We start from the raw sequence: 13,346 nt of genomic DNA, 5'->3' as shown, positions 1-13,346 counted from the left end.
TTTCTTCTGCCTGCCCTTTTGCCTGGAAGTACCATCTTTCCTTCTCTCTGCCCTTGGAAATAGGACTTTCCCTTTACAGTCTGCACATCTCGGTCTTCAGGAAGCCTTCCCAAATGGCTGCAGCCACAGTGCTGAGCTTCAGGTTCACTGCGTGTGTCTCGTGTTTGCCTCGTGGCCTAGACGGCTCGGTATTGTGCATTCTCAGCACACTTTCCTGCCAGCCTCAGCTTCTGGGCTACAGGGACTATGTCTTTTTTATGTTGGAATGCCCCTGCCCCAAAGTGTCCAGCCAGCCAGTTGACTCACTGCTTACCCTGCACCCATGTACCTAGGTGCTTCCCTGTGAGTGACAAGGGTGCCCAGGAGGGCAGAGAGATGGCCAGACAGGTATTAATAGGCGTCATCGGCTGGCAGGAAGTACATCTCCAGAGCCTGGGAAGAGCTGGCTGTAATGATGTACTACTCCCACAACTTTGTCCTGATTGTCTCGTTTATTGAAAAGTTTTAGGCAGAATTTTAGACATAAAAGTAACAGCAAGCAAATACAGAGGTCTTGGGGGCCACAGGCAGTCACCGCTGGGTTGGAGCCCTGGGCCAAGGCCCCAAAGGGGCAGCTTCCACCATGCTGTTTGCCCCGTGCTCCCTGCATATGGGGAAGGCCAAGGTCTAGTTACTGAATGAGGAGGCTGGTGGGACTTGGGGCAGCCAACTCTGAAGGGGCAGGGTGGGGCTTGGCAACGAAGGAACAGTAAGGGCAAAGTCCCCAGAGCCAGGGAGGGTGGTGCCCTGGGAGACTTGGTGGTGCTGGGGCTGCCGGGGAACCCCAGGAGTGTATGTCTGGGTTGCAAGGCCAAGGGCAGAGGGAGGGAGGAGCCTGGAATGTGAGGGAGTCAGGCTCCATGGTGAAAGGGGAGCCCCCAGCCTAGTCTCACAAGCCCGAGAAGGAGGCCTCTGTGGTCTCAGACCAGGACGAATCCCTGCGGGAAGACGGTGGCTGCCTCTGTTGCCCACTCTGGCCAGGGCAACCCAGGCGCAGGAGGAGTGTCCACATGCGCTCGCGAAACTTGACACCCACAAAGGCATAGAGCAGCGGGTTGAGGCAGCAGTGAATGTAGCCCAGGCCTGACGTGACTGACTTAGCTACGTCCACATGGCTCTCTCGGCTGCAGTTGCGCGGCAAGGCCCCCAGGTCCAGGAGGGTGTCCACCAGCACCACCAGGTGGTAGGGAGTCCAGCAGAGGGCAAAGGCCACCACTACCACCACCACCAGCCGCATGGCTCGCAGCCGCCGCTGGCCCCTGGAGGCCAGCAGCACTGCCAGGATGCGGGCATAGCAGTAGGCCATGACCAGCAGGGGCAGCAGGAAGCCAGCCACCAGCTGCAGGAGGCGCAGAGTCGTGCGGCCCACCTGCTGGAAGTTGTACTGGCAGTGGGTGGCATTGAGTCGGTCGTCATAGTGGGCTGACAGGAAGATGAAGTCGGGGAGGGCAAAGAGCAGACAGAGCCCCCAGATGACCACACAGGTGAGGGCCACACGACCCCGGGGCCCCCGGCGGTAGAGCTGGGTAGCATGCACGATGCTCAGGTAGCGGTCAAAGCTGATGCAGGCCAGCAGGAAGGCCCCCGCATAGAAGTTGATGTTGAATAGGGCGCCTGCCACTTTGCAGAGCCCAGAGCCGAAAACCCATTGGACCGCAGCATCCACTGCCCAGAGGGGGAGGGTCAGCACCAGCAGTGCGTCGGCCATGGCCAGATGCAGCAGGAAGGTATCGGTGCTGCTCAGGGCCGTGCGCTGGCTCAGCAGCACGGCTGCCACGGCGCCATTGCCCAGCAGCCCCAGCACGAAGATGAGGCTGTAGAGGACTGGCAGGAAGGCCCGGTCAAAATTCAGGCTGAAGTCCTGGGGGCAGGGCGGTGACTCACTGCATGAGCCATTCTCGTATTCTGCCCCGAACTCATAGCTAGAGCTGTAGTTTTCCGAGTAGAAGTCTAAGTCAGAGACTGAGAACTCCTGGCGCTCACTGATCTGCGGAGGGAGGGAGGGAAAGCACTGTGTTGAGGCCTTCCGATCACTGCATCACTGCGTCTGACAGCCCTTTCTCTGAGCAGCAGCTCTGTGAGGCTGACCCTGAAGCCTGGGCCACACCCTGTCACTGTCCCTGCTTTTCTTCCAAGGCCACACCTCCTGGGCCTGGGATGTAGGTAACTTTCCTTTTCAAACGTCGATTCTCTCTCACCCTCTGGGCTGCCCCTCCTGGGCTGAGAGCCCTCCTTGCCCCTCATCTCTCCTTGCTTCTCCTCCCCGCCTAGTTCCACCACCTGCTCACTGGCCCTTGTCTTCCCTCCTCAGCCCTTGTCTGGGGACCCCAACTTCCTGCCCCCGTGGGGCCCCTCTACAAATCACTGTGCCCCTCCCAACGCACGCTTTCTCCCCTGTTCTTCCCCCTCCCTTACACCAAGGCCTGTCACCCTCTGAGGGCTCCTCCACCAAACTCTACCACAAATATTCCTTCCACTTCCAAAACACCCAGAGCTTCAGGCCTGCACAATGCCAATTCAGTCCAGGACCAAATGGTCAAAGTTTCAAGTCAGAGCTGAAGGAAGCACGGGAGGCCGTGCAGAGCCAGCCTCCCTCCTACACCCTGCAGGTCAGGGCAGTTGCTCACTGGTGGTCATTGCCAGAAGTCAGTGGCCAAGGCAGTGTTTCAATTCCCAGTCCAGTGGCCCCTCTACACAAGCCCTGCATTCTCTACCTACTCACCCAGCCCTCTGGTGGCCCTGGCTGTGAGCCAGCCCTGATGCTCCCTTGCTGTCCTGATGCTCCCCATGCTGAGTGGTCAGGCCTGGCTGGGCAGCACCACTTACCTCAGGGAACATGGCTGGGCTGGTGCTCTGGCTGCCGGGTGCGTGCTGTCTGCCCCTCTGCTTTGGTGCTTGTGGTTGGGAACCTGTACAACACAGAGGAAGTGAAGGTTTCACAGATCTCAACAGTCACCTCTTCCATAGGTTGTCTCCAAAGACCTACCTCGACCCGATGCTGTGCAGTGCTCATGGCTGCCATTCCCCTGGCCAGGAAAGTAACCTTGGGAAAGGCAGAGAATGGCTGGGCAGTGAGGGCTCTGAAGGATTGCAGAGCAGCTGGGAAGTGAAGGACTGCTTCTCCTGCACTGGTACGGTCAAGGCTCAAAAAGTGAAAACTGTGCTCATTGGTCCTGCATGATTGCAGACTGGATCATTAAATGTGTTAAGTTTGTAAAAGAAATCAATGTTAAAACATGAAAATATTTAAAAGAAATCCATTACACAGAATCTAGTCCTTTACTATTGCTACCACCCACCCCCGCCCTGCCCCGTCCCATCCCTGTTAATCAAGAGGGGCAAGGAAATGGAATTACTAGAAATGAACTTGCTATGTACCAGATGTTGCTTTAGTTGCTTTCTCTCTCACAACTCCCTTGTTAGGTGGGGTTATCCCCATGACTAACCAGAAAGCAGAAAGGTCTTCACTAGACACAGCAAGTAAGTGTGGGTGCTAGGAATGGACCCATGGCTGTCTGACTCACCTTTTACTGCTCATCATGCTGCCTTCAGTTTTGGGGTTTTTTTGATGGATAAACTATGATATATTCATGCAGTTAGAAACAAGTGAACTAGGGCCGGCCAAGTGGTGCGATGGTTAAGAACTGGCTTGGGATGCCAGAGGGCCCTGGTTCGGATCCCACATATGAGGGCCAGTGACACTGCCCTCTACAGCTAAGATGCTGAACAACAGCTCAACCTGGAGCTGGGCTGCCATGAGTCGCCGGCGATGGCGTAGGCTGCAGTCCCTGTGGCAGTGGGTTGCCATGGGCTACCGTATGTAGCCAGCAGCCAGCGTGAGTGGCCTTCCAGAAGCCGGCGACTGATCTGCCTTGCCCAGGAAGAGCGCAATGATGGTGCCAACTTGGGCCAGTGAAACAATGTCCTCCACAACTAGACTGAAGAACAAAACGACAGCAACTTGTCTGTTCCCGTTCCCCCAATTCCCCAGCGCTGTTCCCATCCCCCCAATTCCCCAATAAAAATCTTTTAAAAAACCAAAAAACAAAATAACAAGTGAACTAAAGCTATATATTTTAATATGGATGCATCTAGAAAATCCAATGACCACATGGTAGAAGAAGCAAGTTACGGAATATTACGTGTGGTTTGCCACCGCTTATATAAGTTCTAACCACATACAAACCAAAAGGGTATTGTTTTGGATACAGCTATTTGTTCTAGCAGTTTAAGAGAGACTGGAGATGCCACAAATTCATGAGAGCAGTTGCTTCTGAGACAAGAAGAAGGGGAATAGGGTATGGGAAGAGTACCTCCCGATTTTAAGAAAACACTGTAAGAAGCATTTGTTGAGCAAATAAGTCCCTTTATGGCTGTGCGCTAACAGTTCCTCTCCCAATCTTGGCGTCAGCATTCCTCTCTGCTTCTCCCCCTCCATAGCACCCTGTTCTCATTATCAGTGGGGAAAGGTAGCCCCTAGCTTGCCTTCCAAGCAGTCTCCTCTTTTGCTCTGTCCCCCCAGATGAAAAGGAGAGACAGAGACCAGAGGCAATGCTAGCCCATGGCCTTGGGATCCAGTTTCCAGCCAGAGTGCTTCACAAGAGACCCTGGGCCAGGGCTTGGAATTCAGCTCAAAGTTATTGACAAGATGCACACTTCAAAGCCCCACGGCCCTTCTCTACCTTCTGTGCATAAAAGGTGTCACTATCACTGCTCTAAACAGCTTGTTACCTGCAGAGTCCAGGCCAGAAGGAACTGAGGGCCAGGAGAGGGTCAGGCGCAGTGTAAGCGGAGGGGACTGGAAGGATTCCAGAAGTGATGGCAGTTAGCATGGACCTGGCACGTGACCGCCTGTAAAATGAGGAAGAGGGGCGGGAGCCAAGAGCACAGTTTCCTGATGCTGGTGTATGAAGTTTCCATTCCCTGGACTTCTACACATGAGAGAAATGAGGACAACAAAAAACTATTTCTTCAACTTAAAGGAGGGTCTTGTATTCTGCAAGTTTGTCCTTCATCCCCTTTTTGGTATTTAAAGGAGTTTTTCTTTATGAGACAATGGTGGAAATCGCTGATAGTTTTAGAAGTATCTTGTGTTAGCAGAAGCTGACAACCCACTGTGGGTCCTCCACACATATCTTGCAATGTTGGTGGTCCTTGTGGCACTTTGCAGTCTAGGGATCCCTGGTCTCCTTCCTGTGCCCCAGTCTCCTCATTGGTCACATGGGGACAATGATCCCCACCTTCCCTGCTTGCTGGGAAGGAGCAATGACAGCACATCAGACAAGACCTTTGGGGAGGTGCCGAGAGCTTTCCTGCCTGAGTTTCAGGGCTGTGTCCCGACAGGCCAGCCTGCGGAAGTGGGGCAGGTAGCTCTCCCTTGCTGCTTGCTGTATGGATGTGTGACCGTATGGCCCTGATGCGGTGGGAAGAATGCTGAACTCCAGTCCTGACTCCACCCTAGTGGAGCTGTGTGACCTTGGACACATGACATAACTGGTTTGAGCTGGTCTCCTCAGCAGAGTTATTATAAAACCAACTGAGATTCCCAAGGCTCTCAGGCCCCTGGCACAGGGCCCAGTTGAGAATGCTGAGTGAGAGGGATATTAGCTACAAAGCTAGAGGCACTGGGCGCCCCTGTATCGAGTGCACTGCCTTGTGGAGCATGCACATGTTGGTTTGGCCCGAGGGTGGCTCCCCCACAAAGACTGCCCCTTGCCTTAGCTGGGAGGGTTTGGCCAGTCCTGGCCTAATATCCTGGCTGCCCGGCTGTGTTATTGCAGGCAAATCATTTCACCTCTCTACCTCAGTTTCCTCATCTGAAAAGCAGGGATGAAGATAGTACATATGTGATAGGGTTGCTCTGTGGACTGCAAGCAACACATGTGGGAAGTGCCTGGTACAGGATAGGTGCCCAGCGAGAGGCAGTTTCCTTCCTTTCTAGTAACGTTTTAAAGCAACCCCTCCCAGGCAGCCCCCAGACCAGGCCTTGGGGAGACCCCTCCAGCCAGGGGCATGCACTCTAAGCTCTTGTAAAGGCTTAAGAGGAAGTTAGTCAGAGTGAAGCTGCTCCGGGCCCCACCTGTGGTCAAGGTGTGAAATGTGCACCTGTCTCTTCTCTGGCACCCCTCCCCCTGTTTTTTTTTCTTTTTTTCACACCTCTGGGCTGTGGTTTGGGGAGATGGGAGGCTCGGAGGTCTGAGCCTTGGGCCCAGTCCCTCACAGGAAGGAGGGCCTCCACAGCTGTCTGTCAGACCAGCCAGGTATGTGGGCCATTTCCTCCCCCTCCTCAGTGTCTGCTGACTCACAGCCTCTCTTGCAGCCCCTCTGCCAGCCCCCTGGAGCCCTGCTCCAAATGCTCCTGGATTGGCCACCAGGCCCAGGCTGTCAGGGGAGCAGGCTCAGTGAGGCCCAAGCCCCCGTGGCCTAGGCTGGGGCAGAGCCTTTCTCTCACTAAAGTAACAAGAGTCCTAGCCTCACGAAGGGGCGTGGGTCTGCTCTAGACTGTTCTGGGACCCTGGTCCTCCTGCAGGCTCTGACTTTCTCAAGAGAAGGAGAGCTGAAGTCACAGGGAGGCCCAGGGCCTGGGGACCATCCCTCTGTCCCTCTTCCTGTGAAGCACGCCCTCTCTAAGTGCTGGGGCCAGAGGCTGCTGCCTAGGCAGTGCAGGCCCCTGGGGGCAAGATTGCAAGCGATAGGCTGCTCATTCTTTTGGGGACCAGGGAAGGAGGATGTTGCTGCCATTTGTCAGGTGGCAAAGGGAGACAAAGCAATTCAAGCTGCGGGCACAGCAGGTGCCACGGCAAGGAAGTAAGAAAGAGCTTGTCAGGCGATGGGCAGTCAATCTTGCTGGAAAAGAAGGGATGTGCAAAAGCAGGAGGGTAGAGGGGTTTGGAGGTGCCTCCAGACCCAAGCCCCACCACCAAGGACAATGACCTTCCTGTCATCCTGTCCCCAGAAGTGCCTGGAATCTATTAAATAAAAATAGCTTCCATTCAGCAAGCCCATACTTTCATACACATGATCTCTTCTAAACTTTTCAGCCACCTGGAGATGCAGAGTTTACCAGACCCGTTATGAAGAATGGAGGTGGAGGTTCAGAGAAGTGAAGTGACTTGTTCCGGGCTACTCAGCCAGCAGGATTTCTGTCAATATTCCTATCCAGGCTGCTTTCTAATGTGCTGAACGGATCGCTGGGGCTGGAGACCCTGCTCCTCCCCCCATGCAAGCATGCTGCTGCCCAAAGACTGGTTTTTATAGGAGCCACAGCTGACTTACCACACAGCCCCATAGAGGGAGCATTGGTAAACCTCAGCGCACCCTCACTATTCTCACTCTGCTCCTACCCCTGAGCAGGGAGAAGACATGTCAGACTCTCCAGGATGAGGGACCTGGACGACCAAGCAATCATCTGCCGAGTGCCAGACCCGTTTTGCAACACCCCCAGGATAGTCTGTAGTGCTCCCAGAAGCCTCCATTCCATTGCAGGCCAGCTCCTGAAGGCCTGGCATGGAAAGTCCCTCACCTCTGGGGTCGATGTGCATCGGTCCCCATTCCACCCTGTACCTGGAACTCCACCGCAGCTTGGGCCTGTCCAGACTCTCCAGAGGTGCAGGGAACAACACTGCACAAAAATCTGATGATGGAAACCTGACCTGGATGATTCTTGAATCCCAGTCGCTCTCACAGGGAACAGGTGGGGGCTATCCCCCTATATCGCTCAGCTGGGCCATCCCTTGCAGTGAAGTCATCAGCATTTTCGCTTCTTGCGTTTCCTCAGGTGGCCCCACGGAGTGAGGCCAAACAGGATAATACTAACAGCTGATGTTTATTGATTACTTAACTATGTGCCGGGCACTCTTCTAAGACTTTAATTCATTTAATACCCAAGACTATGTAGCACCTATGACATTGTTACTATTATCATTCCTGTCTTACAGACAACAGCAACACAGACAGTTTAAGGAACTCCCTCGAACCCACACAGCCAGCAAGTGGCAAAGGCCTCATGCTCTGACCTGTTACACTATGATGCCTTTTAAGGTTAGAGGGCCTGGGATGGAGGGTGGCATTCAGCAACGATTTCTTTGGCTTTATCTGTAATGTTTTACAAGGAGACTGTATTGCAGTATTAGCTCTGTGATTAAAAAGCTATCAAAAAGGAAATTAAAATTAAGCTAAAACTTGGGACAATTGGTGAAATTTGAATAGAGCTTGGGGATTACATAGAAATCTTATATCCATGCTATTTTGCTATTTTGACCATGTAAAAGAATGTCTTTGTTTGTAGGAAATACACACTGAGGCATCTAGGGGTCAAGGGCTATCACATGTGCCACTTCCTTTCATGTGACTTGGAAAACAGACATACAGAGCGAGAGAGAATATACAAAGGATGAAGCAAATGGGGAAACATGCCAACAGTTGGTGACATGGGGAAAGGATATAACGGAGTTCTTTGTATATCCCTGCAACTTTTTTGCAAAGCTGCCTGTCCTCCCAGCAGGCTCACTTTGCTTCCAGATTCCTGGGCCTTTTCCCTTTTCCCACTGTCTGGCGACCTTTAACCTCTCAGTCCTCAGAGAACATAGGCTGTGCCTGAGGCTCTCGGGGTAACCCCATGAGAAGGGATTAGGACTTGTGTCCTTCAGTAGATATCACCAGCCGAGAGCCTGGGGTCCTTTTGCCCAAATGAAAGTGGGACTGCAAAGCTGGGTGAGGTGGCTGCCAGGAAGGTCGCTATCCCTAAGGAGCAGGCAGTCGGGCTGCTGGGCTCCCATGAAGAAAAGGCACGGCCTGGAAACCCGGGTGCCCACCTCAAAGGCACTCACTGAGCAGAAGCTGCTGAGTAGTGCCCCTCCACATGTCCTTACCATGGAGGGCCCCAGTTGTGCTTTAGGCTGCTTTCTCGGGACCCTGCTTGAGGCCCCTTGATGATGGGCCTGACTACAGTCTGGACTCTACCTGCCTGGAATGTCTGGCCTCCTGGAAAGGGTGTCAACAAGCCAAACAAATTTCCTAAAATCCTACTACCACATTGTCCCCATGTCCTGCTCAGCACTGCCATGGCCCAAGCCCTGCCTCCTATTAGTGTTGAGCCCATATTTCTCCAACTAGGCACCAAGCCAGCTGCCCTCATGGGTGATGGGATGGGAGGTCTCTTTCAGATGCAAACCCCAGCTGGCTGGGCTGTCTATGCTGAGCTGCAGGTACAGAAGGGACTGGACCTAAAAGCTGGACTTAGAAAGAACTCGAGAAGGCACCCAATTGAAAATACCCTTCCCATATGATAACTACAAGTTCCTCCCTCACAGAATCCTACAGTAATTGCTCAGCCATAATGTCTGTGGATGACCTGACAGATGGGCCACAAAAACAATAGTCTTCATCAGTAGCGCTTGCATAGCCCTCATCATGTGCCAGGGGCTGTTTGAGGCGCTTTTACACGTGCAAATCCTCTTAACAAGTCTTTGAGGTAGGTTCTAGTTCTATTCCTATTTTATTTTATTATTTTTTAAAATTTTATTGGGGAACAGTGTGCCCTTCCAGAACCAAGCTCCAAGTCAAGTAGTTATTCCAATGCAGCTGTGGAGGGCACAACTCAGTGGCACATGTGGGGATCGAACGGGCAACCCTGGTGTTATGAGCACTGCGCTCCAACCAACTGAGCTAACCGGCTGCCCTCTATTCCTATTTTAAAGATGAGGGGACAGACTCACATCGTTCGGTAACTTGCTCACAGTGAGTGAGTGACAGAGCCTGGATTTCAAACCAAGGCTCTAGCTGCAAAGTCCACACTCTTAACCACCCTGCTCTACTGTTTTGGCTGGAAAAGGCCATCATGTGAAGTTAAGAGGAGCAGAGGGGCACGAAGCTGGGCCTGGCGATGGGTGTGCTTCTCATCATGCAAATCCTCAAGCCAGGTTCCAGAGCGGCTGAGCCGTAACAAGGCAGCTCCTCAGGCATTCCACGGTTGGGCACCTGGTCAGAAAACGAGGACAAGAGTCCGGAACTAGGGAGAGTTACTATGGAAACCAACAGTGTGGTAAAGCTCAAAGCTGAGCCTGTCTGGGTCTAAAAAAAAAAAAGCAAATTATATTTTTAAAGACTCTAGAGTTTGGGGAGAATAGCTTAGGTAGGAAAGCCCTCTGTGGAAGTTGGATGAATGGTTTTGTATATTTGCCACTGAATAGTGGTCTTTCAGATAACTACCCAAAGTATTTATAAATCATTGCAGCTTATAGTGTAGCTAGAGAAGTGCCGGCATGTGAAGGGGCCCAGGGTGGGATAGCTGAGGAGAATGGAGGGGGTGGGGTTAGGGAAAGAGCTGGAAGAAGGGGGATGGTTTTAGGAGCAGGTGGGTGCAGGGACACAAGTTAGTAGGGATGGTTTACAGATGGGAGCCACAGCTCTGATTGGCTGCCTCCAGCCCACTCTGCCTCTAGTGCATGTCCATCCATCTTCTCCATGAGCATGGCATCCACTGTGCCCTCATGTCAGGTCCAGGAAGTCTGGCATAGAAAGAGTCTGTGAACTCCAACTTATTGACAAGGGACCTTTATTTTCTCACATAACACCCCTTCCTGTCACTGCTATTACTTTTCCAAAACACCAGTTGTTTGCAGGACACGCTTTGACTAACACCAGCCCAGAGAATGGAGGCTTTCCATGATCTGGCCTCAGCCTCTCGCCTGGCCTGATTCTCTACTCGCTAGAATATTCTAGCCAAACTGGGCCACATGCTGTTGCGAGCATACCCTAACTTTCCACTGTTACCGTCCAACCAAGCAGCCCCCTAACCACTGAGAAACTTTTAAGTGTTCTTTCCTATAGAAATGTTAAGTATAGAAATGGAAAGTCTCCTCCCTAATTTCTTAGTTCCTTAGCCCCTGGCTTTGATTATTACACTTCTAACCTGTTTGTGTGAATCCTAGACTAAAGATTGCTCCTGGCCTGAATCCTAGAATTCTCCTATCCCCCTGCTTCTTGATTGCTTTGTAAATCAGTTTCTAAATCCTAACAGTAGATTGTTCATAGAAATCTCCTACCCTTGCTTCAGACAACTACTTAGAAGTCTGTGACTTCATAATATCCCCCAGGCCAGTAAGCTAAATGCCAAACCCATTCTGAATCCAGACAACTGACGCCACCTGAGTGACAGGCTAAATGACCACAGGCTTCATGAGAGCTACCAGATTTATTAATTAAAATCTATTTTTCCTCATTCAGGGGCCTTGGGGATACAGAGGATACCCCAACAAGATTGTCAGTCACAACCAAAGAAGCCAACAGGGTCTTCCAGGGGGAGCTCGAGACCCCTTCCTCTCATCTGAGATCAGCTAGGGCGAGAGTTCCGTGAATCCCCCAATAGGCAGGGACAGCTCTACGCCCCTGCCAAGCAGGAAGCAGATACAGAAGAGACCTCCTGTCCCTCAACTTCCCATAGAGATTTCACGGGGATCGCATCTCTCAAAGGGGAAAACAAGGCAGGCAGTTAGAGACAGGCATTGGGTCTCCGCATTCCTGCACATCCCACAGAGTGGGACAGCCAAGGGGACATCCCCTCTCCACCCTAAACTCCCCTTTGTATTGTAATTACCTACCCCTGTGGGAAAACAAATGGGCACAAAATACCAAACTAGATCAGACCAGTCACTCGCACCTGCGCAGTACACTTGTCAAGCACAGGTGCCAATCAAGTGGTCCCACGCCCATAGGGGAACAGCCCATTCTAGAGAAAGGGGGTAAAAACTCCAAGTCCTGGGAAGTCCGCCCTGCTCTGTTTTTGACCACTTCTTCCCTTTTTTAACCCCTTCCTCCCTTTTTTGAGCCTTCGGAGCCTCGCCTTTGCGCGTGGCCCGCTCCAAACTCTTTGAAATGTACTACTTCTTCTAATAAACTACTTTTTACTCTGGTATCTCGGTCAATTCTTTGCTTGAGTTGCCAAGGACCTGGACTTTGCGCCGAGAAGGGCCCACTCGCGGACAACACCACTGCTTGGCTGGTGTCTACCTGAGTCCTACACCATCTCCGGCTCAGAGCTATGAAGGCGTAAACACTTCCTTTAGCTGGACCCTGGGGCTCTGCCCTGAGGGCCCCAGGTGATGGGGCAGGACAGAAAGGAGAGGCGAGAAGACCCAGGGGAGGAAGCAGGAAGTTTCAGTACCCTATGGGTACCTTCCAAACATAGAAAAGGGTTGAAATAATTTTGCAGGGCAAGTCTCTGACTTGAAGTATCTTTTGCCATCTGATCTCCTGCGTGCAGCCTTCTCACCCATGGAACCATCCATTCCACTGGGAATCACTGAACAAGTCATATGACGTAGCTTTTACCTCCACTTTGCAGGATCTCAGTGTGAGTCTGACTGAGTACAGGAACCATGTAACGTGGTGGTACTGTGTTTCCCCAAAAATAAGACCTAACTGGGAAATAAGCCCTAGCATGATTTTGCAGGATGCTCGTAATATAAGCCCTGCCCCAAACATAAGCCCCAGTTAAAATCGTCAGCCAGGCATGACTGTTTGAATAAATGTAGATTTCTGTACATGAATAAATGTAGAATGTTGGAGCAAAAATTAATATAAGACCCGGTGTTATTTTCGGGGAAACACGGTAGTATGTGGGCTTTGCTTGGTGTCTGGCAGGCCTGGCTTTCAATCCCACGTTAGCCACTTAATAGCTGTATGATTTGGGAAAATCGTTTTACTTCTCTGAGCCTTAGATTCCTCATCTGCAAAGTGCAGATAAAAGGTACGTCATATAACAAGGATGAAGTTATTGTTGAGAGGGTCACATGAGATCCATGTAGGTAAATCACCTGATGCAATGCCTGGCCTTCTCAGATGCGCTGGAAAGTAGCCACTCCATCCTTCTCTATGCTTTCACTTGTTTTATAGTCTTCACAGCATCTGCTATTTATTTGATTATTTGTGTATTGATGACTCCATTGGAATATACTTTTGACAAGAGATATGATTTTGGTTTTTCATATCACTATATATCCAATGCCTTAAATAGTTTCTGATACATAGTAGGTCCTCATAAATATTTACTGAATGAGTTCATACATGAATGGACAGTAGGTTCTGAAAGGGTAGATGTAGTAGCTCTCTCTGTCATACATAACGGTCTTGTGTCATAGCTACTGGCTAGCGTATGGCCTAGTACCAGATGTATTCTGGGGAACACTTGTCCAGGGCCTGTGTTTAGGAAACAATGCCCATTACCATAGGAAAGGTTTCAGAAAAGTTCTGCTATAAAGACAAGAGTTACCAAACTCATTTGGTGACTGTATTAGCTTCCTAAGGCT

At 51.5% G+C, this 13,346-nt stretch overlaps 1 protein-coding gene across 2 annotated transcripts; it reads right to left on the bottom strand.

The window, feature by feature from the left end:
• Positions 1-492: 492 nt before the first annotated feature.
• CXCR3 (C-X-C motif chemokine receptor 3) lies at positions 493-12,443 on the bottom strand. Of its 2 annotated transcripts, none has more exons than XM_019648001.1 (3): positions 12,370-12,443; positions 2,866-2,948; positions 493-2,026 (listed from the first exon to the last, which is right to left on the bottom strand). In XM_019648001.1, the coding sequence occupies exons 1-3, from the start codon at positions 12,416-12,418 to the stop codon at positions 929-931; spliced, it is 1,230 nt and encodes a 409-aa protein (XP_019503546.1). In that variant the 5' UTR covers positions 12,419-12,443; the 3' UTR covers positions 493-928. The 2 variants fall into 2 exon arrangements, with proteins under 2 accessions (XP_019503546.1, XP_019503547.1); XM_019648002.1 differs by lacking the exon at positions 12,370-12,443 and adding an exon at positions 4,771-4,838.
• Positions 12,444-13,346: the final 903 nt, after the last annotated feature.

The sequence above is a fragment of the Hipposideros armiger genome, unplaced genomic scaffold, assembly GCF_001890085.2.
Source record: "Hipposideros armiger isolate ML-2016 unplaced genomic scaffold, ASM189008v1 scaffold_119, whole genome shotgun sequence".
NCBI classification, from domain to species: Eukaryota; Metazoa; Chordata; class Mammalia; order Chiroptera; family Hipposideridae; genus Hipposideros; species Hipposideros armiger.
Note: the sequence above shows the minus strand (reverse complement) of the source record. Positions and strands in the feature narration are given on the sequence as shown.